The 24538-nt window shown below is 50.8% G+C and overlaps 10 protein-coding genes across 10 annotated transcripts; 6 read left to right on the top strand and 4 right to left on the bottom strand.

Annotated features, from left to right (window-relative positions):
• Window positions 1-93: 93 nt before the first annotated feature.
• On the top strand, window positions 94-1128 carry Z518_10914 (uncharacterized protein; the record flags this gene model as incomplete). Its single annotated transcript, XM_013411745.1, has 1 exon — window positions 94-1128. One exon carries the CDS (start codon window positions 94-96, stop codon window positions 1126-1128), a length of 1035 nt encoding a protein of 344 aa, XP_013267199.1.
• A 495-nt stretch (window positions 1129-1623) lies between these two features.
• Z518_10913 (uncharacterized protein) lies at window positions 1624-2206 on the bottom strand (the record flags this gene model as incomplete). Its single annotated transcript, XM_013411744.1, has 2 exons — window positions 1624-1679; window positions 1738-2206. 2 exons carry the CDS (start codon window positions 2204-2206, stop codon window positions 1624-1626), a joined length of 525 nt encoding a protein of 174 aa, XP_013267198.1.
• A 793-nt stretch (window positions 2207-2999) lies between these two features.
• Window positions 3000-3215, top strand: Z518_10912 (uncharacterized protein; the record flags this gene model as incomplete). The annotated part of the gene is made up of 1 exon (XM_013411743.1): window positions 3000-3215. One exon carries the CDS (start codon window positions 3000-3002, stop codon window positions 3213-3215), a length of 216 nt encoding a protein of 71 aa, XP_013267197.1.
• Window positions 3216-3755: 540 nt separating this feature from the next.
• Window positions 3756-4543, bottom strand: Z518_10911 (uncharacterized protein; the record flags this gene model as incomplete). Its single annotated transcript, XM_013411742.1, has 2 exons — window positions 3756-4211; window positions 4283-4543. 2 exons carry the CDS (start codon window positions 4541-4543, stop codon window positions 3756-3758), a joined length of 717 nt encoding a protein of 238 aa, XP_013267196.1.
• A 503-nt stretch (window positions 4544-5046) lies between these two features.
• Z518_10910 (uncharacterized protein) lies at window positions 5047-7182 on the bottom strand (the record flags this gene model as incomplete). The annotated part of the gene is made up of 2 exons (XM_013411741.1): window positions 5047-7058; window positions 7110-7182. 2 exons carry the CDS (start codon window positions 7180-7182, stop codon window positions 5047-5049), a joined length of 2085 nt encoding a protein of 694 aa, XP_013267195.1.
• A 1004-nt stretch (window positions 7183-8186) lies between these two features.
• Window positions 8187-9953, top strand: Z518_10909 (uncharacterized protein; the record flags this gene model as incomplete). Its single annotated transcript, XM_013411740.1, has 1 exon — window positions 8187-9953. One exon carries the CDS (start codon window positions 8187-8189, stop codon window positions 9951-9953), a length of 1767 nt encoding a protein of 588 aa, XP_013267194.1.
• Window positions 9954-10199: 246 nt separating this feature from the next.
• Z518_10908 (uncharacterized protein) lies at window positions 10200-13016 on the top strand (the record flags this gene model as incomplete). The annotated part of the gene is made up of 5 exons (XM_013411739.1): window positions 10200-10322; window positions 10450-10474; window positions 10599-12432; window positions 12491-12592; window positions 12653-13016. 5 exons carry the CDS (start codon window positions 10200-10202, stop codon window positions 13014-13016), a joined length of 2448 nt encoding a protein of 815 aa, XP_013267193.1.
• A 1277-nt stretch (window positions 13017-14293) lies between these two features.
• Window positions 14294-16350, top strand: Z518_10907 (serine/threonine-protein kinase nrc-2; the record flags this gene model as incomplete). Its single annotated transcript, XM_013411738.1, has 4 exons — window positions 14294-15128; window positions 15176-15475; window positions 15523-15907; window positions 15966-16350. 4 exons carry the CDS (start codon window positions 14294-14296, stop codon window positions 16348-16350), a joined length of 1905 nt encoding a protein of 634 aa, XP_013267192.1.
• A 907-nt stretch (window positions 16351-17257) lies between these two features.
• Window positions 17258-20939, top strand: Z518_10906 (uncharacterized protein; the record flags this gene model as incomplete). The annotated part of the gene is made up of 2 exons (XM_013411737.1): window positions 17258-17393; window positions 17440-20939. The coding sequence occupies 2 exons, from the start codon at window positions 17258-17260 to the stop codon at window positions 20937-20939; spliced, it is 3636 nt and encodes a 1211-aa protein (XP_013267191.1).
• Window positions 20940-21347: 408 nt separating this feature from the next.
• On the bottom strand, window positions 21348-24475 carry Z518_10905 (uncharacterized protein; the record flags this gene model as incomplete). The annotated part of the gene is made up of 6 exons (XM_013411736.1): window positions 21348-21650; window positions 21900-22307; window positions 22362-22654; window positions 22835-23632; window positions 23714-24329; window positions 24380-24475. The coding sequence occupies 6 exons, from the start codon at window positions 24473-24475 to the stop codon at window positions 21348-21350; spliced, it is 2514 nt and encodes an 837-aa protein (XP_013267190.1).
• Window positions 24476-24538: the final 63 nt, after the last annotated feature.

The following is a 24538-nucleotide window of genomic DNA, read 5'->3' as shown; positions in this document are numbered from 1 at the left end:
AAACATGCGAGACTGACTTGGCTTGACCTCCTCTCCCTTCCTCAATCCATCGATCCTCCATTTCTACTCACACGACTTTATGCGTTGGCAATAATGGCAACAACAGTTCCGGACGCTGCCATGGGCGCTTCGGAGGCCGCTGGCCTTGCCGCCCATGAACCCATCTTCGCACATCGGTTGACAATATTGACCCGTCTTCGATTCTTCTTCAAGATATGGTACATAAAATTACGTGTTGGATTTTTCTTCCGCTTGATGCGCCTGATCAGGGCCGCGAAACTGAGAAAGCTTCTCCCGACCTACACAAAGTACTACCCAGAGCGTCCTAGGCTGGAGAATCGCGTGTTCCTCCCATCGAATGCACCGCCTGGGGCCAAATTTCCGCTGTTGATGGTCATCCACGGCGGTGGTTTCGCATTTGCAGATCCCCAGATGGACGATGCATTCAATAGACGCTTCGCCAACGAGTATAACTTTGTCGTAGTGAGTCTCAACTATCGCAAAGCCCCGATAAATCCATTCCCGGCCTGCGTGCATGACACTGCCGAGATCGCACGCGCTGTCCTGGCCGATATGACTCTGCCCGTCGACTACAGCAAAGTCGCGATCGGAGGATTCTCTGCGGGCGGAAACCTTGCGCTCGCCATCGCACAGCTTCCGGGAATCAAGGAGAATGTGCACGCGATCGTGCCACTCTATCCGGTCGTCGACTTCACGGGGAAATACAAGGGCCCCTTCCGCACGACCAAGGACGGCAAGCCCGATATGTTGAAAAACCTAGCCCCGGTCCTGGACTGGGCGTATATCCCTGCGGATCAGGATCTGTCAGATCCGCTGCTCAGCCCTATCTGCGCAAATAGAGAACAGCTTCCACAGCGCATCTTCTTCATTGGCGCTGAGTGCGATTTCTTGTGCCATGAGGCTGAGATCATGGCGAAGAAACTCGCGGGTGTCGAGGAGAAAGAGGACACTGGTCCAGGTTGGGAGGAAAATGGGATTAAATGGAAAATGGTCCCAGATGTTACGCACGGGTGGACCCATGTCGAGCAGAGCGGCGATGCAGAGGTTGAGAGGCAGAAGGGTCTTGATGCTCTGTATAAGGAGATTGCGGCATGGTTGAAACAGTGAATCGCTCTCCGGCTGTACGCGGTATATATGTTTCAATGGATGATAATAAATGAAGCAATGACAATTAAAGGGGTTGGAATAATGCATCCCATTGATGCTGCGCCGGTATGCGCAGGTCGACCAATCAACCACTCGATCAATCAACCGTGTTCTTATGCCTTTCCTTCCAGCTGCCCTCCCCAAAAACGCCTTGCTATGGTAAATCTCAACTTGCCCTTTGCCCTGATAGTAATTAACCGCACCCCGTCAATCTCCATAGTTCCCTCTCTCGACAAGAATCACCTCGAAGATGAGCCCACAGGTACAGGACATTCGAAGAAGAGCACTCAAAGTATTTCAGAGTCTAGGTGAATCTCCCAAGGGGGAGCGTCTCCCAAAAAGGCTCTCAGACGGCGATGATTGAAGGCACAGGTGTTGGCCGATATACAGAAGTAATCCCACGGCGTCATTAGCATTATTTTGGAGCTAACCATGAGAGGTGGATGTGATGCATTTCTAACACGCGCAACCGTCGTCCGCCGGTTTTTGGTTGTTCATGGAAACGTCGATCACTGCATAAGCAAATCAGCCCGATGGTTGGAGACACGGCCGATTGTAAACGTGCCCTACCTTGTGGGTTTGGTTGGGACTCGCCTTCAGCCTCCATCCCCGGTAAAGCCTGGGCTATCCTCCTAAACAACGCCTTTACATTATGGCCGAGTTTTGCGCTCGTCTCCATGAAAATTGCGCCTGCTCTCTTGGCCTCCTCTTCTCCCTGTTGGGTCGTGACCTCTCGTTTACTGTCTCCCAAATCGGTCTTGTTTCCTACCAGGACGACAATCACATCGTTCCCCCGCTCGCCTCGAACGTCGTCGATCCATTTCCTCGTTTGCTCAAACGTCTTCTTGGATGAGATATCGTAGACCACCACGGCCACGGAAGAATCGCGGATATATGAGGGGATTAAGGAGCGGAATCTCTCTTGACCGGCCGTATCCCAAAGCTGCAGTCGGACTGTTCGGTCTTCCAAGTACATGGTTTTGGAGAGGAAGTCGATGCCAATCGTAGCTTGGTATGTAGTGTCAAAAGAGTCGTACATAAATCTGGTTATCAGAGATGTTTTGCCGACTATGCACCACATAAGGGTCAAGGGTCTTTTGTCGAGGTGAATTGGGGCCTTACCACTCTGTTCGCCCAGAAAGACGAGCCTAATTGACACACCCCCCCGTCAGTGAGTACATAGGTTCCATGGTTGGATAGACAAACTTGAATTTTTTCAAAGGGTTCGAATAGGACCCTACCGCACTTTGCGCCATGGTTGATTATTGTACAAGAGAAAAAGTTGTGGTACACCAAGGGGAGGGCAAGGGACTAAAACGTGGAGCTCGATTGTGGACGTAATGTAAAGAAGTGCTACCGTAAGTTCATAACAATCTTATAGATGGAAAGGGGATCAGGCACCCTGAATGTGAGGAATACTCTTGCTGAACGTTCAGGGACAAGGCACGAAATCGCTGGGATGCCAGGTTGGGATGCGGGTGTGGAGTGTGTGGCTGGCTTTGATGGGACCATGTTGAAGATTCTCGCCCACAATAGGCCTCAGGCCGCTGCCGCAGTCTCATGTCCATTTTACCCACTCAAACTTGAGTCTGCCTATTCCCGAATTGCCATTGGCCTGTGATTTGGGACCCGCATTCAAGAAGAATTCGATCTTTCGTTTTCGCAACGTTCAAGTTGATAACCCCAAAATCAGGCCATGATATTGCGATAACGATGCGCTCAACACTTCCGCTGTTGAAGCGAGCCGTTTGGAAAGGTATGACGAAGCGTTCCATTCGCCCACACTCGTCCACCCCCTGAGAGACCAGCTTTTCGTTGCATCGCCAATTCTCATGCTCTGTACAGGTCCGAACATCGTCCCATTCCCCGACCTCAAGCCTGCTAGCTCAGGGAAAACACCTCCGGCCATCAAGACCCAAGCTCGAGCTGCCTCGATTCTCCCCAGTTTTGTGGGACTCAAGTTCTCAGTCCACAACGGAAAGACATACCAAGATATCTACATTACAGAGGAAATGGTAGGAAGGAAACTGGGCGAATTCGTCCCGTAAGTGTCTGCCGGCGAGGGGCTACAAGAATGTAACCAGCAGCTGACTTGATGATATGTTTAAGTACAAGGAAGCGATTCTCATACAAGATGACCAAGAACAAATAGAGGCAGAAAAGGGCCGATTGTACCGCACCTTGCATGATGGTCGACATCGGACTTGGGCCAATCGAGACCTTATCCAAATCATCCTTTGCAATGATGCGTGCAAAAGGAGGGCTTTCGCTTTGTTTCGAGCCGAGAGGCGTATGGTCCAAGCAATACTCAGGTCAATCTTTGCGATGAATGTAACTCGATTGAATGTCAAGACGTCTGACCATCAATGTGAGGTTCTTTTCTCTACCCCATGACGGAGCACTGTTTTTGCGCGAGTCTTCAGAATTTCGTTGCCCGAGATAGGACGTTTCGTCATGTTCTCCCAATGTGTCCAAATTCACCCTTTCGATTCATCATCATTGATATTGCACTTCCCCGTCCTTTAACGCCAGTTCGCTATGCAATCGTAGAGATTTTCAAGTCGGCCGTCCCATATCTGGCGGCTCCGCTACCGGTAGAACTCGCCCCTCTTGATATTGACGCCATACTCCTGTACTGCCATGCCCAAATCCTCCATTGTCAAAACCGTCCTTCCTTGACCGCTCCCCCCTTGTCCACCGCCACCATAACCGCTCCTTTGAACGCCCAACTGAGTCGACTGCTGAGACTTACCAGTCCCACCGCCGACTCCTGCACCTGCTCCCGCAGCGCCACTGGGACCGCCACCCATGCCCATCGCCGTACTTCCGAGAGGGTTGCTGGCGGAGGCCGAGTTTGAAGATCGAATTCGGCTGTACTGATAAGCGTCGGCTGCTATATCGGCGACGAATTTCTGAGTCGCCAGCGCGAGTAGTCGAGCGAGAGGAAGAGGGGTCGTATTTGTGCTGGCGCCAGTAGGGTCAGCCGGCGAAGGAGGTGGGAGACCAGAAAGAGTCAGATAATGGGCGGTCACAGCATCAGGGATCTATAACATTGGTATTAGCAGACTTGTCATTTTCAGCTCAGTCAAGAAGATCGGCCAATTTGTCCACGTACAATCGGCGCATAGTCGTCCATCTTGCTCAAAAACTCCCTCAACGTGACATCCTTGCGATTGTGGTGTGGTAGGCCCGAGGCCGTCGCAGGCTGTGTTTCAGACTGTGTGAAATCATGGTCTGGAGTTCGTGATGCTCCCTCGTTTGGGTTGCGAGTTGCCGATGTGGTGGTGTTGTCCTGAGTGTCTTCCATTTCGGTATCAACGTCAACGTCTTTCATAGCAGGGTGGCCTTGTTCTGACATCGATGGCGGGGACGACATTGTGTCGTCTAAGAGTGCAACCCAGGGCAGAATCCCAGTGTAATAGTTGACGAGCTGTAGAGTTGCAGAGTGGTTGAGTCCTTTAGTATCACCTGCCGACTCTAGGTTTAAGCGAATTTGGGAAGCGAGGCCCAGTAGTTACCGCTCAATAAGGATTCTTCTGGTCGGATTAAATTCCCTGAAGCTTGGCCTTGTTCACCTGAACACAGGGTCTAGAGTCCAGCCAGGCCAGCACAAGGCATCTTACGAGCTCGACGACTAACCTGATCTAATATTTACGGCATAGGATAAGTTCGGAGTGTCTACAATATCTCTCGGGTCATGCACAGAAAACCATCGTTGGGGGGTAAGCCCATAATTTGATAGTCTACCTAGGTACACAACAGCGATGAAAGGTTCCATTCGTTTCATAATTCGTTCTCTGCCTCACTCAGAGCGAGATGATGAAATATATGCGTGGTCTGAGGGTAATGACACTCTCGTGCCCGACCTTCTTTGGACTGTCATGGCCAATCTGGACCTAGTGACCGAGAAGCCTGCGCGGTAGCCCTGGCTATCATAGTTTCGACGTCGGCCATACTTGGATTGAATGACGTCTTTGACTGAGTTGAAGGGCTTGCATGGCCAGAATCGTCGCCAATGGGTGAGTCATGGTTGGACTGTGAAGCATTGGAATCAGCCTGACGATCCGCGCTGCCCAGAGATGTGCTACCTTGTGGGCTATCGAAAGCACTGCCATCTCGTTCCAATTGCAGCATTTCTCGCTCTCTGGCTTCTTGCTTTGAGGCTTGCCCGGGAGCACGCGTTTTCAAATCTCCTGTCACATATTTAAGGTAGTAAGGTACCTCTATGCCACTCTTCAGGAAGAACAGCTTCAGATTTCGTGCTTTGTCCTTAAGCTGTACCTGGTTGCGGTCTTTGAGGGCCTCACTGACAGTGCCTCCTGGTCCATACATAGCCAGTATTTGACTCCAGTGAGGTCCCTTGACACGATCAAGACCTGTCATCAGTGCATTCTCCTCTTCGGTCGTCCAAGGGCGTCTCTGACTCGGCACGACCCCCTTACGCGCCGTAAGAGCAGCCTTCGTACTGGCAGCCAACCTTGCCCGTTCGTATAGAACAGATGTTGGAGCTGTTTGAGATGCGTGGGGGATTTCGTCACTGACGCTAGATTGTCCAGAGACAGGTGACTTGGACGTCGTATTCTCGAGCGTGGGTTCATAATGCTGGTAGTCCGGAAGGGTCGGTTGTGGAGTAGGTGTGTCGCGCTGGACTGTGGAAGGAGTCGGTGAAGATAAGGAAGGGAACGGTTCCGAATACCCTAGGCAAACCGTGTCTTGCATAGCAATCTCTGCAGCTCGCGCGGCTTGAACAACAAAATCGTCTAGGGGGACTGAGTCAGTCAAGGCTTTGCTCTGTGATGTTGACACCGGGATAGACTCCATCGACGACACCGTTATTGGCGAAGCATGAATCGAAAACTGTCCTTCCATTTGCCCGCGCTGGAGACATTTGGTGGGATCGTTTCTGTTCGCTTCCATCGGAGTACTACTACTGTTTGATGCATTCTCAATGTATTTGGACAGGTAGGACGAAACTTCGCGGCTAAAATCCTCCCATCTATACCTCAACGGTAGTTGATCAAGAGTATTGTCCTTGACATGGGCTTGGAGAATTTCGCGCCGCGAGGAAAGCCGATTGAGAAAGTCCTGCTCACTGGGAGCCAGGCTTGTTGTTCCTGGCCTCCTTGCCAAAATATGTTTGCTCAAGTCTGGTCCAAAGAGGTCAGCCATCACCACGGCTGGCTGAGCGGCTCCTGTTCTCCAAGCGGTGATAAAACCTTGCGTCTTCAGCTCGAGATATATAGAAGCCTGTGCCTTCAACAGTTTGCCATTTTCAGGCACGAACACCGAGAGAAAGCTACGGTCCATGTCACGAAGGCCAATTTCGCCTGTGAAAACACTCGACATGAAAATGGCTTGGTTTGCTCTCCGTATGATATCAATGTGGCTGTTTTCGTGCAAGCCCAGATCAGTCCACGACAAGAACGGCGAGCCAGTACTGAAGGGTCTCCTTTTTGGGTCAAACATAGATCGCAGACCGACATACTCTCGAGTGCTCGGGGAGTTCGGAGTATTCGATATCCCCAGGGCCTCGGTTGGTGTTAGCCTGGCAAGAAAGGTCAAGATCTGAGAAGCCAAATTGTCCAAGGCAGGCAGGCTTTCCAGAAGCGTCCTGCTGGGGGATTGCGACTCGGGAATTTTGGTTGCGGCATTGTCTTTCTTGTCCTCTGCAGGAGCAGATATCAGTGAGACGCTTTGTGGCGGTTGGCTGTCCTTCTGTCCATCTTCTTGTGGCGGGGAAGATACTTGGGGGGCGGTGGGTTTGTTCACATCCTCAATTGTATGTTCATCCCCAGCTGGGGAGATGCGCCGTCTCTTTGGACTACGGGGGTTGTCATCAGTATCGCTCTTTTTGAAGAGAGGAGAAGAGGTTGTGGGTAGGGAAGTAGGATCTGCTAATGGTCAGCGAATAATGCAGTCTGGCAAGTAATGATATTGGTTACCCTTCTGTTTCTGGGTAAGAGGCTCTTCTGCATTATCCGCTTCAGCCTGTTGCGCAGGGGAATTTCGCGACATTTTTTATCGAAGGCATTATTTTTGGGGGCCAGTCACCTTGCAAAAATGTGCCGTGAGGTGAAACGAATCCCGCGTTTGGATAATCGATAGTGAGAGGTCTGGTCTGACAGAAGAGAACACTGGGATCGGCAGCGGCTTCTCGGGCTGTCAGACGATTCTCACGACTAGGCGGGACATCGGCATCACGCCCAGACGCAAAGTTCCTTGTTCCTCCATTGCGCCTCAACTTCCTTCTCGGGCGCCTTATCCACATCCTGGCTCTGTTTTTGTCACCAAACAGGCTTTTCCCAGCCTCCACCATTTCCTCATGGTACCCAACTTATCAATGAATCTTTCTAGCCATAGTGCCAGAAAATTACCAAGCATCCGTTATCGGTACATGGCGTCATCGCATCCCGCAATGGGAGAAATTCAGCACTTTCGGCCAAAGGATCTGAACCCCGACTTGCGTTTCGAACAGCATCAAAGACAACTCCAAAAACAAAAAGAGAGTTTTCGGGATCATATATTGGCGGTCGAGATATCCTCCAAACTCCATCAGCCTTCTCTTCCCCGACTGATCAAGGCTGAAGCAGTCAAAAGTCTCTTCCAGGGCCTTGCATGGATCCCCAAACCTTACAGCGCAAGCGGGGTGGCACCCTGCGGAAGGCCTATGGCTCATGAAGCTCTTCAGCGAATCGAGTTGGACCCACTCTATCACTGCCAGTTATCGAAGCTCTTCCCCCCCCGTTATCTCTGCTACACTGCTCCAGACTTTGCCGGATATGTGCTCATGATCATGGGACACAGCTCTAGATACAGTAAGCTGCTTCTGGTAGCTCGAGTCTTGGACGAATGCTGTCATGAGCTCTTAGAGCTCGCCCTTGCAGCCTCATGCCCAGGTTGGCCGAGCTCATAAATGCTCACGACAACCCCGCAGCTTCGACTACTTGTGTCCTGCTTTCTCAGATCCATCAGCGCTTCCCAGTGTTGTTGACTGAACTGAACTAGGTATTGAATCTCCAATGGATTCGAGTAAATCCTTCAGCGCCTTCGCCCTCTCTCTCTTTACCCTGTTCTTCAACGTTGCCGCCCAGTCCGGTCTCCATCAGCAGGTGCTGAGCACCTTCATCTACACTCGATATGGTGACAGAACGCCTCTTGTACTACCAGATTCGCCCACTTTGACACCCCTAGGTGCCCAGCAGCTGTATGCAGCAGGGGAGCAGATTCGTGAAAGATATCTAGCGCCTCTCTTTAGTGGTGACAACCAGACGACTACCATCTATGATATCTCTCAGTATCAGCTGGTCTGGGATCAGTTGACTATCATGTCCACGGATGACCAGTATGTATCTGCCTCTGCCCAAGCCTTCCTCCAGGGCTTGTATCCTCCCCTTGAAGAGGGGTCAAACTACACGTACATCGAGGGCCAGAGTACGATTCAGAATGGATCGAATCTTGTCGCTCCTCTCGAAGGCTATCAATACCCCAATATTATTACAATGACAAGTAACGATTTGAATTCTATCTGGATCAACGGAATGTACGACTGTCCCGCGTACACGTCATCGTCGAACGATTATTACGAGACCGAGGCCTTCCAATCTATTCAAAATAACACCGCAGATTTCTACGCCAGTCTCCAGCCGGACTTCCTAGATGGAATATTCGCCGATGCATCTGTTGGCTATTTCGATGCTTATTTCATCTATGACTATCTGGAATACGCCAGCATTCACAATACCACGGTGGCAGAGAAGTTGTCTCCAGAAGATTTGACAAAAGCCAAAATCCTTGCTGCCGACTGGGTCTTTGCCCTGAATGCCGATACTTCGGTGTCTGGATCCACTGCTGGAGATCACATCCGAGCCGTTGCCGGGAGAACCTTAGCCACCCGCGTTCTGCAAGCTTTCTATACGAACATCAATACCCAAGGTAGTTCGGACAAAATGACCCTGCTCTTTGGCAGTTTTGAACCTATGGTCGCGTTCGCTGCCTTGGCCGACTTGATTTCCCCACAAAATGCAGCATTTTATAATGTCCCCGGACCAGGGTCCAGCTTTATATTCGAGTTGTACGCGATGCAATCTGAAAGCCTCGAAACCTACCCAGACGTGTCAGAGATGTTTGTCAGATTCTACTACCAGAACGGTACCGGCGACGATTCTTCTTTGGTGGCTTACCCTCTCTTTGGCCTCAGCCCGAGCCAGACCATGATATCCTTGGCGGATTTTATTGCAGGCCTCGAAGGCTTCATGATGTCCAATGTCGAGGATTGGTGCACCACTTGCAACAGCTTCAGCGTGTTCTGCCCGGCTTTTGTTGATACGGATGGCAGTTTGACTCCTACCCCTGGAGTTTCTTCCAGCCGTAAGGGACTATCCCCGGTCGTTGCCGGAGTCATTGGAGCAGTGGTCACCCTCGCTGTGGCTGCTCTTTTGTTTGGCGCGCTGATGTTATTCGCTGGACTTAGAATGCATCGAGTTCATACCAAACGAAGGTCAGAACTGGGAGGATTCAAAGGAGCCGAGAAGCTTGCCAGTGATCAAGATCTCACCATTCCCAAGGGAGGGGCAGGGGCAGTGGTTGTCGCCAGCGGAGACCCCGTTCCTGTGAGAGGTCACGAACGTGTTGGGAGCTGGGAACTCAAAGATCAAGCCAAAGCGGAAGAGGCACAAGGACAAGCACTCAGTGCTGGGGATATGAAACCTCGTCGTCCAAGCTATGAAGACGACGATATACCAATCAGTCCTTACACCCCCCCGGTAGACACACGCAACCATGTTTGAAATGATATATGAACGAGCGAGAGATGAGAACAAATGTTGGGAGGGCGCCGCGTCTGGATTGTTTTCTGCCACATCTACAGATATTCCTCGACCTAACTGAACACAGGAGCCTCTGGATACCATAAATGATGATTCGTTGATACTGTCAGAACTTTTTTTTTTTTTTTGGGTGTGTGTCCCTCCACACTGCTCTACTACGTCTTCCTTTTCTTGACTTCATCTCGGGCTCTTTCTACCTCAATCTTCATGTCTGTCTACACTGCCGTTACCACAACGTCTTCCTGCCAGAGGCTCTCGACCGGCCTTTCTCAATCGCGCTTCTTCTTGGGTCCTGTCCTGCTCCTGCCTCCCGAGTTATCAAAGTCCCTGGTGAGTCCTGAACCGGTCTTCCTCGTTGATGTGCGGTGCGCTGTTTCATCTTTGGAGTGATTGAGCCAATTATTACCGCCCAGTCCATGGGCCCAGGATTGAGCCAACATAACTAACCGCCACTCAGATCGCCAGACCAGCAGGCTTCGCAGGTACACTATATTACGTCTCCTCGAGCTTGCTCCTGAAACGAGGGCCATAAATTTCGACCTCTTGAGGTGAGCGGCAACCCTCAGATGCACGAAGTGAGGGCATTCTCATATTGACTTCACGCAGCCGGAGTTGTGCCTCCGTTAGGAGCCTACGCCATGGCAAATCGTCGAGCCTCAGGCGACCGCCCGCGCAACTGGCCGCAAGAATCAAGCAGCTCACAGGAAGAGCTTATTGTCAATCACGGAACCCGTATTGTCAAGAAGCCAGAAAGACGGCCTAAGGTCCCACCACCGACAGAACGTGCTCAGCAGGATGAAGGCTTTGCTCGATTTCTCACTTCTCCAGCCCACCAGCGTGTCACTGCTGGTGGGAGCATCGTCCCTATGGAGCAGCGGTCTCGTCCCCCCACCTTTTCTTTGTCGCAACTGATACAAACCATCGATTCGGATCACAAGATTCAGATGCGTGACAGTGGCGTGGCAAATAATCAAACCGCAGAGCCAGGAACAGTCGTCCAGGGCATGACAAAGCCAGACGTAGAGGACAATAGCACCATTCAATCCCAGCCTTGGATGCCTGCCACCACTGCTATTCTCGATCAGACAACAATCACCGCTGGTATCAACGTCAATCTCATCGCCACCAGTGATGGACTTGCCATTGATCCGACCTCTGGTCAGCCACGATACGTGCAACCTTTCCCATCAGCACCATGGCTTTCGGGCATGTACAAAGATCCATGCTCTTTGCCGAATGTTCCAGCATTCCCTGGTGGTCAAATACCTTTGAGTGCGCCGGCGCCGTTGCCTGGCTTGAACGGTGCTTTACCTGGTCCTTTATCCACGCCATTGATGCCTTACCAGGGCCGGTTTTCGCGGCTCAATGTGCAGGGGACTTCCAGCTCCGGAAGCGGACAAGAAACTCCAGACGTCACGTATGGCCGACACATGCTCATGGACGCTTTGGGTAATTTTGAAGACCTTGACCGGCAGCTCAAACTCCTTGATCGACATTGTGCAATGAATGAGTGTGATCCTCAACCGTCAGAGCACCGCATGGCGATTGTTCAATTGCGCTCGGATGCAAAGTCACAAATTACCTACTGGTCAGACGTGCTTGGTATCCATCCGAAAACTCTCCAGAAGCCAGCCACAGGTCCTCCAAACAGCACACTCCGTGTGAAAGCTGCTGTCCACGTTCCTCTGAAAGATAAAGCGCCTCCTGCGACACTATCCACCAAGCCTAGGGGTACTGCGGACCCAAACGGCGATGCACCGCAGCTCATTAAGCCGCAGTCTTCATCCAAAGCAGAACGTCGTATCATTCCGATCATCACCCTTCCCGAGATGCCAGAAACTCGTAAAGATGATATGCTCGTCACGACTGTATCTAGTCATGGTTCGGTCCCTGTGGATGAATGGGGTGTCCGCATCGGGAACGCGCCCGATGAGATAGCACGTCGACAAAACGAAATGTTGGAAACATTGATTCGTGGATCCAGCCCGTCGCCGCAAGATTCCCCTCATAAATCAACTGACAATGTCGCTATTGGCACTCCTGACCCCAGTTCTAATTCAGCCGGTCTCAATGACCCGGCTCCAGGCAAGGAAGAGAGGGAAGAGTCAGATAGTGAAGAGTGGTTGCCAACCATGCCAGGACGTGCTCCAGCGTCAATCGAAGCATGCTACGAGTTGCAACTTGATGCCATGCGTCTTCCAAAAGGATTCGTCAGCAGGGTCAGACTGCCGGATGGTACCATCACTGAAGTTCGAGGCCACGGCTTGCAACGACCTCCTTCAGTTGAGATGGACGACTTCGAGAGACGTTATTGGACATCGAAGCCGACATTGACCAAGGAAATGACGGCAAAATTTGTCGAAGTGCGAGCCTTTGACGAAGAGATCCCTTCGAATCGCCTTGAGGAGTATCTCGACTTCGATAAGCTCAACACGAAAAGGTTTGTAGTTCGCAGCTGGTGGGAAGTATATTGGTTGAGCTAACCTTTGTTTCATCAGCAACCGTGTTCAGACGAAGGAGAATGCTCAAGCTGTCTTGTGGGGTAACAGCTCTGGATTATCGGATGGACGTCACAGCAACCATCTGCAGGCAGGACCAGAGTGAGTCTGCTGAACAGTAATTCCTTGCCATTCTATGCGTGAAGACTGACAAATTCTCAGTCCTCAAGGCCGTTCTGATGAACTCAGACGAAAAACGTACAATTTAGCACCGGATCCATCCGGTCCGAGCTCTTCGGCATTCAAAGATTCCACAGCATCTTCAGTACCTATCTGGACTCGTGGAGATGGCGGAGATGGCTGTTTGGCCAGCGAGCATTCTAGGACTGGCCGTGAGCTTTCTCAAGAAGCAGTCAACGACAAAGGCTTTTCATCTGCGGTGGACAGCCAGCGACATTCAATCGAATCAATCTTCTCGGCGGTTGGCAAAGGAAGAAATCTACAGCCAGCACCAAAACCAGTTGGTCCTCGAGGAAGAATTAATGTACCACAGCTTCAGAAAGTTGGTGGGTTTTGGAGTGTATGATGCTTGAACAAGAATTGGTCGGGACCAGTTGAGTAACTGAATTGGATGGTCAACTGGCTGTATGGCGTCTCGGAACATTGCAAAAACAACGTGATCGAGCTCAACTAGATGTGATAGCAGTATCACTATGCAGACATCAAAGGGCTTGAGATGGAAGGGAGAGAGGGTGTGAAACGCCTTGAAAGAGGTGACGTATTCAGTGCAGGCGACGTCAAGGAGAGGGCGTATGAATACATGGGCTAGGTGGTGTCAGCAGAATAGCTCGGGTCCGTTGGAAGACACAGGATACAAATAGTGTCAGAGCTGAAAGTAGAAAGGCTGCACTGGTTGCTAGTATCTCGAATAGGAAGTTTACAAAAAGGTGGCAGGAGTTGCGATGATACCGGGGCGAATTTGGTAAGTCTCGGTAGCAAGGAAGAAGCCCGCAGATTGTCAACGAGTGGTCATAAATGGCAGTGGAGATACAGGGAGTCAACATGAGTGGGAGCGGCATTACTGTGGCGTAGCGAGGTGGGATTCTTTGCTGAGAAATCAATCGGGCACTTGAACTGGCTACTGTCCAAGACCAAAATTTAAACCTAAATCATCCCGATTGTGTAGAACTTTTTATCAAGTAAACTTTTTGAAGTAAAGGAGCACTCCGAAGATTGACGGACATGATGGCTGGAAGTCATAGGGGGACGGCGGCGTTATAGGCACTTGGTAGAGCCTCGAACAAGCCCAAAGCCAGGCCCGAACAAACACATTTCTAGGGGGCCCAGGCAGTACTTCTGCTTGGTCCTTTTCCCACTAGTCATTTATTAACATTGCCCCCCCAATTCTCCCCACCAACCAACTTCAACATGAACCAGACTCAAAGGAGTCCAGTCCGGTCCAGTCCATTCTTGCTCTCCTCCTGCTCGTACCACCACTTCTCTCGATATCCCACAGTTTATCGCCTCCTCTGCCCTTTCTCCTCACTTCTTTGCTGTACCCAAAATTCCCCTGCGGATTGGAAATAACTCCAATCCTGTACAGCCCAATCCCTTCCCCAATCAGCCGCATATTTTTAACCTCAGACCTCAGGAACAATCCTGACATGGCGCTCGGCCGATAACAGATTCTCCCTCGTCCGCATTCCGACCCCATTCACGACCTCAATTCGTCAAGCCCTTTTTCATCTCTTCCCCCCCCCCCCCGTTTGCCTGCCTCTACGACTTCTCGTCTGCTATAACAATCCTCTTTGTTTGTCGAGTCTGTGGATCCATTGAGTTGGCACCCCGCGGAAGAGCGGCATCATGGCTACCGAGAAACGCAATTTTTCCAGTCTGTCCTTCTCCTCGAAGAAGCACCTCAATGGCGATTCGGCCCCTGGCACCCATACACCCACCACTACTAAACTCAAGAACTTTTTCCGCATCAACAGCGGCGGTAGTCAAACCTCGATTGGCTCAGACGGCCTTCCTACTCCCAAGATCGACACCAAACCTGTCAAACAGTCGAGATTTCTTCCCGGTCTGAACAGAAACAGATCTACCACTGTGGCCAGTGAAGGACATCCTCTCGATGATGCTGTAGTGTCTCCTACAGCTCAGGCCAACCCTTACTTCGTCCACCAAGGCCCTCCCGCTCTGCGCCATCATAATGAAGGCAGCGTTCCCCCTTCTCCTCCCGACACGCCCAAAGTCCAGGTGAATGGCACAGCACCAGAAGAGAAGGCTGTCACAGCGGGCAAGGAAGAATTGGCTCGGAAACTGAGAAGGGTGGCTTCGGCCCCGAATGCTCAAGGCCTCTTCAGCGGAGGCAGGAGCGCGGGAGACAGACCTCAGACCGCTGAATTGGGCAAGGAGCCCTTGTCCGTTCTCTCCGGAGCCTCGCCAAAACTGGGCATGATTGCTCAGGAGAATTCTAGCACACCGAGTCTTCCAAAGGCAGGCACCAAAGTTCCTCTTCCGGGTCAAATTCGTCAATCCATTGCCTTTAGAAGAACCTACAGTTCCAACTCGATCAAAGTGCGAAATGTCGAAGTGGGCCCGGGCAGTTTCGATAAAATCAAGTTGATTGGTAAGGGCGATGTCGGAAAGGTATACCTGGTCCGCGAGAAGAAGTCCAACCGGCTATATGCCATGAAAGGTTTGTGCCATTCAGGTTTCCTGGCGCCCACGACTAACTCGAGGCAGTTCTGAGCAAAAAGGAAATGATTAAACGGAACAAGATCAAGCGCGCGTTGGCCGAGCAGGAAATCCTCGCCACGAGCAACCATCCATTTATCGTCACCCTATATCACTCGTTCCAATCCGAAGAACACCTATACCTGTGCATGGAATATTGCAGCGGTGGTGAATTTTTCAGAGCATTGCAGACTCGGCCGAACAAATGTGTTGGTGAAGATGATGCTCGGTTCTACGCCGCAGAGGTCACGGCAGCCTTGGAATACCTGCATCTGATGGGCTTCATCTATCGGGATTTGAAACCGGAGAGTGAGAGGCTCACGTCTGCTTTGCTTGATACCTGCTGACTGTCCCAGATATCCTCCTTCACCAGTCCGGACACATTATGCTCTCAGACTTTGATCTGTCAAAACAGTCCGATTCCGGCGGAGCTCCTACCATGATTTTAGGAAACCGCAACGCTTCCAACCCGACCGGATATCCTCTTGTCGACACCAAGTCCTGTATTGCCGACTTCCGGACGAACTCATTCGTGGGCACTGAAGAGTATATTGCCCCAGAGGTTATCAAAGGCAACGGACACACCAGTGCGGTGGATTGGTGGACTCTGGGGATCCTGATCTACGAAATGCTATTTGGAACCACCCCATTCAAAGGCAAGAACCGCAACGCCACATTTGCCAACATTCTTCGTGACGAGGTTCCGTTTCCGGATAACTCGCACGTGACGCAAGTCAGCAAGTAAGTACCACTGGGAACGCTCGATGGGAGCATTTACTGACACACACACACGCATTAGTCTATGCAAATCTTTGATCCGGAAGTTGTTGATCAAAGACGAAGTTAAACGATTAGGATCCCGCGCTGGAGCCTCGGACGTCAAAAACCATCCCTTTTTCCGACCTATCACATGGGCCCTTCTCCGACACATGAAGCCGCCCATGATTCCCCATCAGGGCCGGGCCATCGACACATTGAATTTCAGGACGGTCAAGGACAGTGGCAGTGTTGAGATTGGCGGGACAGCTACTCGTCTGAAGGGCGTACCTCTGGACTCTACATTAGCGACTCCCGGTGGGGAGATCGCCGATCCGTTCTTAGAATTCAACAGTGTTACCCTCCACCACGATGATGAAGATATGATTATGATGCACGACGGCGGACATGCACAGAATGGACGGTGATGACATGGTTTGCACCCGAGAAATTGACACAGGATGAAAAGAGGGGCTGGGTCTTTCTCGACGATCAAAGTGTCATTCTTGCATCGGCGTTTCTTTGGCGTTTTGATGGACGAAATGGGCAGGGCGGTGAGAAGTGACAACGAAGTGGCATGTCTTCGTTCTCGGTCATCACGAACGAGCAGTGTGTTTTTGCAAGGCACCTTCCAGCATATTCTGGCGTTTGAACGTGGATCAAAAAAAAGGGGCGCATGTACAGATATACAGCGGACCAGGCTGAGGAGTTGCTAGGTTTGTATGGGCTTAGGGGATTGTATTTCACCATTCAATTTGGAGCCAACCTGCGCCGTATTATGCAGACGATGTTTGCTGTATGCCCGGTGGAATTTTGCAGGGGGTTCTATGGTTTATTCATCCCCGCTTTATCCATCTGTCGGAATCTCGAGTGCTGATCGATGCTTGGTGTTTGATTTGGGGCGGTGTGATGCCGTGTAACAATACCCCCGAAATAGACGGAAGAACATGGCGGTCAGAGATGGCCAATCAGCGGGCGGCCAGAGAAAGGATTGAAAAAAGGCCAATAATGCTCGCAATCCGCTCCACGCACCATTGTTTTGTCTTCAAATCTCAGATTCAACTCTTCCTTCAGCCAGCATTCCTGTAACCACACCCTGCGATCGAGACGGCCTGCCCTTCGAACACTCTGCCCTCGTCCCACGTGCTGTCATCTCCACGTTCAACTGTTCCACGAAGCATGGCCAGATTGTCCCGGTTCCACCCTTTCATTCCTGTCCCTCGTGTGCGAATCAGAGGCATCTCTTCTCAGTAATCAGAGTCTTGTACATGGCTTCTCCCTCCTCTCTGTGTTAGTCCTTCTTTTGCCGAGGCCTCGAGACCCTAAGCCAGCGTCATGAAGTTTGGCCGGAACCTCTCGCGAAACCAAGTCCCTGAGTGGGCGTCTGCCTATATCAACTACAAAGCCCTTAAGAAGCTGATCAAAGCAGCTGCCGAGGGTGAAAAGCAGGATGGAAACCTCGATCTTGCTGGTAGGATGGGTTGGCATAGGATAGTCTCCATGCTCATTTTGTTTAGGATTCTTCCACACATTGGACCGAAACCTCGAAGATGTTGACCATTTCTACAATAAAAAGTTCCAGGACTTCTCCCGTCGTTTGAAACTCCTTGAAGACTGTTACGGCCTCTCCCCACTAGCTGCTGCCCAGCTCGACTCTGAAGAACGCGAAGACCTGTTGGCCGCCCTCCTAGAACTCCGAGGCCAGTTGCGAAAGCTCCAGTGGTATGGCGAGGTGAATAGAAGAGGGTTTATCAAGATTACGAAAAAGCTCGATAAGAGAATCCCTACAGCTCATGCGCAAAAGAAATACCTTGAACTCAAGGTAGATCCCTCTGCCTTTGCTACAAACGCCCAGCTATTTGCGTCATTGAATAAAATCAATGACTGGATCTCGGTTCTTGGGGAGGTGGCAGCATCCGCCAACAACGACGATGTTACTTCCATATCCTCCGCTTCATTGAAGCGTACAACGTCGAGGCCCTCCATCAATCTTTCCGTCGAACAATTGACCAAAGCCGAGTTGAATATCCGTCAAGACGATGCCACTAGTCTTGCGGAATGGATCAAGGGAATCACGAAATCCGGTTCCGAGGATGCTGACCTAGCTGTTCAGCAACTTTTGAAAAGTCTTCTTCAGCGCGCTATTTCTTCTCGAAGCCGGAGCTGTACCGCATGTCTCTTACGAGAAGTCGTCTTCTTGGACGATCCAGATGATATCAATCGTCGGAATTGTATTCATCGGCTAATTGTCTCCATTGGTCGGAAACAGTCCAACGCCGACTTTGACCCGTCTACCGAACAAGTTCTGGATGCTGAAACCGAGCTTTACAATTTCATCACGCCGGCTACGCATCCATCGGTACCATTCAAGCGTTCTGTCTTGCAAGACGACCAGCGACGACAAATCCTTAGCCGGGAGGATGAAAACATATCGTTTCTCCAATTCCTCTTGGACAACCTACAGCTTGTTCAACGCTCTTCATTGATGGCGAGGGACAGTGCTGGTCGGACTCCTCTCCACCTCGCGGCGGAATATGGTATCCGAGTAATGTGTGAAATTATCATTGAGCATCTTCAAGCATGGAGGTTATTCGATGTCTCCCAGGGGATTGATGGACCGCAATGGCAAGATAACGATGGCTGGGCACCATTACATCTCAGCGTGATTGGCGGTCATCCGTTAACCACCCAAACATTGCTCGACGCTGAGCAAAGCGTCGCTCCCGATGTCTCAGAATCCACAATCCGACGAAATTCCCCCAAGTCATCCGCCGTATTGGCTCTCGCGACCAAGGCCAACTTCATTGACATTGTCCGTCTCCTTGTGAAAGCCGGCGTTGATATCAACTATCAAGACGAGCAAGGTGATACCGCACTACATGTGGCTGCGAGATTCGGTCACTTAGAATGTGCAAAGCTGCTGTTGGAAGGCTCCCATCTGCAAAAGGCGAACACCGAACTGTGCGAAAAGACCTATGGATGGACACCTTTATTCATAGCTTGTGTTGATGGCCATCTTCCAATTGTCGAACTCCTCATTGACGGTGGAGCGGACCTCGAAAAACTTGATTCATCAGGTTGGAACGCCAAAGAACACGCGGCTCTCAGAGGTCATGTTGGCATTGCTCAAAAGCTCGCCAGCGTCATGCCTGAACTCGATGCTGATGATGATTCGTCGGTTGCCTCGACATCTCCTCCGGTGTATTCATCTCTGACGGAGAGAAGCTCCAATGGTATAGGATCCCAGGGCGCTCTCAATGTCAGCGAGCCTGTCAAAACCTTTGGTCATCGGTATCTGACGGATAAGAGTATGATTTTGGTCAGCCTCGGAACCATGGACACTCGTAAAAATATTCGAGCCGTCAACCTTGACCGCATACCATTGGCAAATGCGCATTCAACACAGTTGGATACCGCATTGTCAATTGTTGTCTCGGCCAAATTTGCAGAGGGGGAGGCCGAAGTGATCGATCTCCCGGTCCAAGATAACATCTCGACGGAGCCAATAGTCTTTCATGCACCAGACCCGTCCAAAGTCAAGCTACTCTTCGACTTGATTCCGACCTATTCGGGATCTACAGAACGAATTGTTGGACGTGGAGTAGCACTACTCTCGAGTATCAAATCAAGCTTGGGCGCAAAGAGAATGCCGTTACAAGGGGACGTAACAGTGCCCATCGTAGCGGCAAACAATCTCGAAGTTATCGGTTCCGTCACCTTCAACTTCCTGGTCATTACGCCCTTTAAGCATCCAAACATGTCAGTCACGGAAAATCAGACATACTGGAAGAGTATGGCATCAACCATGGTCATTGGTCATCGTGGATTAGGGAAGAATTTCTCCGCCGGGAGACGATCACTTCAGCTGGGTGAAAACACCATTCAGTCATTCATTGCCGCTGCGAATCTGGGTGCTTCTTACGTGGAGTTCGATGTACAGCTGACGAAAGACCATGTCCCTGTTATCTATCACGACTTCTTGGTCAGTGAAACAGGTATCGATGCTCCAGTCCACACTCTTACTCTCGAACAATTCCTGCATGTCAATGACATGCGAACTCCTCGCCATTCAAGACCCGCCTCTCCAGTTCCATTCGAAAACCCCAAATTGAGCAACCTCAAGAACAGTGAGTCGAGGGCATCGAGACTAAGATCTATGTCTGTCGGCGGAGGTGATATTGTCGATTCGATTGATATGGAAGAGCGTATGAAACATACGAGAGACTTCAAGAAGAAAGGCTTCAAAGGCAATAGCCGTGGCAACCATATCCAAGCCCCTTTTGCCACCTTGGAGGAAATGTTCCACAAACTTCCCAAAAGTGTTGGTTTCAACATCGAAATGAAGTATCCGATGCTCTCGGAGAGTGAAGATGAAGAAATGGACGCCTATGCCGTCGAACTCAATTCGTTTGTCGATGTTGTGCTCACAAAAGTTTATGACCTGGGCAAGGGAAGAAATATCATCTTCTCCTCCTTTAATCCGGAAGTGTGCCTTTTGCTGTCTTTCAAACAACCGAGTATCCCCGTTTTGTTCCTCACTGACTCTGGTACGGCGCCCGTCGCAGACGTCCGCGCTACCAGTCTCCAGGAGGCCATCCGATTCGCAAGTCGGTGGAATCTGCTCGGCGTGGTCACTGCTGCGGAACCTTTGATTGCCGCTCCTCGCCTCGTTCGCGTTGTGAAGGAGAGCGGATTGGTCTGTGTCAGCTATGGCACATTGAACAATGAATCCGACAAGGTCAAGTTGCAGGTCAAGCAGGGCATTGACGCTGTGATTGTCGACAATGTACTTGCCATTCGACGCGGTTTGACTGGTGAAGACAAATCGAAATCAGATACCAAGCCGAATGGAGGGACCAAACCCACGGGAAGTCTAGAGAAGAGGTTGACCGGAAGTACGGAGAGTCTAGAGATTCCTGTCTTGACCAAGGCTCCATCGCCTGAAGACGTCGTCAGGAAGGGCCATGGCGTTATTGTCAATGGGACCAGGGGGAATGATGGGACGAGCGGTATTTAGTTGACCAAACACATACATGCTCGTCGTGGATAGGGGCGAGAACCGGTAAGCCGGAAACGGAGGCTAGAATGAAATTTGTGTCTCACAGTGATAGAAGAACTACATAATTGATAGATAAGAGACCCAAAAGCGTTCTTTAGCAACTCAGATATCATCTTATGAAATTGATAGAAATTGCGGCCCCAAGTATCTCAGCGCTCCAAGTTTGCCTGACTCGTCCTTTTGCTGTTTGCATTGTGTCCGGCCCTACAATGCATGGTCAGAGGAATCTTTTTCCTGTTTGCCATCTCTTCTTCTTTCTCCTCTTCGCTCCGTTTTCCTGGGACAGAGACAGAAGATAGGCCAGCAAACCTTATGCGCCGAACCAAGTTTGATATCTTCTAGAGGAGTATCGTATCTTGTTACATTTTACATCAAACATGCTTCTTTCTCCGACGAATGCAACTCACTTCCGCCGATGCGGACTTTCTTCCCCTTTGATGACTTCCCATCTGTTGTGCCTGTGCCTGATACTCCAACTCCTATTGTTGTGAGAGGAGGTGGATCGCGAGACTTTCCTTTCGAAGTTGAGGCCTGAGTATAGGTATAGATGTGGGATGTGGGTAGATATATGAACACATCGACAAGCCACTCGTACCAGACTCTTCGATCGTCGGTTTTCCGCCACATTGTCACGGTCAATTCGGAGTTGTCGGGGACGGAGATGGGGTTCTGTGTTTTCATTAGAATCATATTAAGAACAGAAAGGGACTGGATAAGGATAGGAGAGGGAGAGACGATGCGAGTAAGGAGAGCCGTGTTGATGTGACGCTCCTTCCCATAAGATAACAAATATATGTATAGGTATGGACAGGAATATGGACACGGAAGAGATGGGGATGGGGATGAGGATGAGGATAGAAATATGGATAAGGACTGAGCACGAGAACTGATATTGGGAACGGGATTGAGAATACGTACCTTCAACGGGAAATACATGGGGAACCAACTAATCATGCCCTCGGATTTGGCGTCCATGGTATTGGGATTGGTCGAGAGCTCGACGCCCTTGTAGAGTACGGTTTCAAAGTATCCTGCTAATCCGTGGCAGGTGCCGCGGTACGGGATTGGGAATGTGAGGGTGCTGTGACGGGCGTTGTGGGCGTTGGACAAGGTCGGTTCAGCAGACGACGGCAGCGGGGAATCGGTGTTGGAACTGGAGTTTAGGCTAGGTAGACTTGGATTCGGGTGCTGGAAGGACCATACCGTCCCGATTATAGGGATTGGCGAAGGTGGAGGAAGTGGAAGAGATGGTGTCGGTGAAATACTCGTGTGTACTTTTGAATATGGTGCCGCGGCCGTTGGAGTGATTGGAGTCGCACTCAGCCCCTGGCTTTGAGTTGGATCTGGAGATGTAGGATTTGGATTTGATGCTTTGGAAACGCTGCCCGTCGGCGTCGATGTACTCAGGTAGTCCATCGCGTTTAACATGACCACATAAGGAATCTCTGCTGCGTTCGGGTTTGTGCTGCTCATACCATGCGTGATGTCTGCGTGGAGCTTAGGTGCCGCGATTGGTGTCAAATGGGCCGTGTACGAGGCTGGTATGGATAATCCGTGGACCGGGTTCAGGAGATGCTGAACACCGTCCAGACACTCGGGAGACAGCTCATTGTCGCCGAAGGAGCCGAGGAGTTCGGAGATCGAAATGTCGATTTTGTACGGCGTTGGTGTTTCTGTTGGCGTCGTGGTGGCGAGATGGGTGGAGTCCAGAGATGGAGGCCCCGTGAATGCCATGGTGGACGAGTCGGTGCTTGATTCCTTGGTGTTGAGATTCGCAGGGTTGGCATTTGGATTCCACCTGATGTCCTGGGCTTGATCGTCGTCATTGACTTGCTCGGTGTTGTAGATGCGACTGATGTGCTTTGATGTCGCGGGACGAAGAGGTCCTCGCCATGTTCTCATGTCCGACTTCACCAGATTAACTCGTCTGTTCCATATGGTCTCGTTATGTCGCTGAAGCAGAACGAAAGCATTTGGGTTCTTCTCTAATGCCCACAGGTCGATCTCGACACCGGTGTCTGCACTTGCTTTCAACGTCCGTGTCACAAGTGGACCTCTTCCCGCGCCGACCACGGCGACAACAACACGTCCATCTGGGTTGGAGGTCGGTTTGGCTTGTTCGATCCAGTCATGCAATGCGCGGGCAATGGCGCGTTCATACCAGGCATATTTGATCGGGTCTTTTTCAAAGACCTCATAGGTGATGCTTTCCAAGTTCACTGTCAATGGTTGCAGAGGAGTTTGAAGGTAATCTTGATATCCGGCACCGAAGCGGTCAAGAGCGGTCTGAACTGGTTGCTTTGTTTGTAGATTGCGCATATATGAGAGGTGAGGAGTTGGGTCTTCCGAATGGTGGTGGCCTTCAGCTGCTTCGGCCGGGGTCGGAAATGCAGCTGCTGCTGTATTTTGGATGCCGTTGGCTGTGGTGTTTGGAAGGCTCGGAACAGGTCCAACATCGCAAAGAAGAAACCATGGGGTCGTTCGTAAGCGGGTGAATCGATTAATAAAGGCTTGATGGGCTCGGGAGAGCACCGGATACCCCTTGGCGTTTTTCGAGAAGATTTTCGAGTCTAGCGTAAGTAGTCGCACGGGTTCCGAGTACCATCTGGACTGAATGCGCACTGATGGAAGGAGTTTGGGGATAGACAGAGCTAGGAGAACGTCAGTCAAATTGGACCGTAGGGATCAGACAAAGGGGTTGGCGATAGGTAAATGACATCTATTTTGCTCACCTACGCATAATCGAGATGGATATTTACATATCGATCTAATCATGTCCCAAGCTTCCCAAGTTCCAAACAAATCCAACCTCTTTGTTTCAACATCATCTTGATCCAAGAATGGTTGTCGAGCAAAAGGAGCCAAATCACTTATCTCGTAAGACTGGTCATCAGAATGGTCGATCATGGGTAACCATAGGTAGAGTTGCATGTAAGGTCCCTGCGATAGGGCGTCCATGATCGCTCTCCCGTATTGTACAATCCCACTTTCGGAGGCTCCTTGACCACGTAGTCGAGGACCTGGAATCAGAACGTAAGTGACGCCACAAAAGGCAGCATATGTGATTTCCAATTTCAAGATCTGTCGGGAGACATCCGCAATGATTGGGTCCGGGGAGCTTAAGTCGATCCAGGAGCTTGTCACTCCGATCATTTGGCTGATGGATTCATCAGGGGTTAAAGGAGTATCGGCCGGAGTAAGAGGTGGGATGGTGATCGGGGAAGCATTCTTGGTTTGGGTGATGTCCTCTTCCGAATTGGTTGGGTGATGAGAAAGATACGTGGAAAAAAGCGTCAATATTCGAGAATGGAAATGAGGAGTTGTAATGGGACTCGTCAGCATGTCATACTATGTTGAGATCAGAATTGTTCGATGACGTGGAGGGATCCCAATCTCACATTTGCAGCATGAGCTTCTTGGACCGCCTGGACAGTGACAGGGATGGCTCTTTTCGCATCATGATGGCCAATGATGAAACGAGGATGTTCCTCCATTGCGGTAGGTCTGGCAAATTGTCCTTCCGGCATATATGAGGATTGGGGGGTCTGTCAAAGATG

This window comes from Rhinocladiella mackenziei (genome assembly GCF_000835555.1).
Source record: "Rhinocladiella mackenziei CBS 650.93 unplaced genomic scaffold supercont1.10, whole genome shotgun sequence".
Classification (NCBI taxonomy): Eukaryota; Fungi; Ascomycota; class Eurotiomycetes; order Chaetothyriales; family Herpotrichiellaceae; genus Rhinocladiella; species Rhinocladiella mackenziei.
This window is presented reverse-complemented; position numbering and strand designations above follow the sequence as displayed.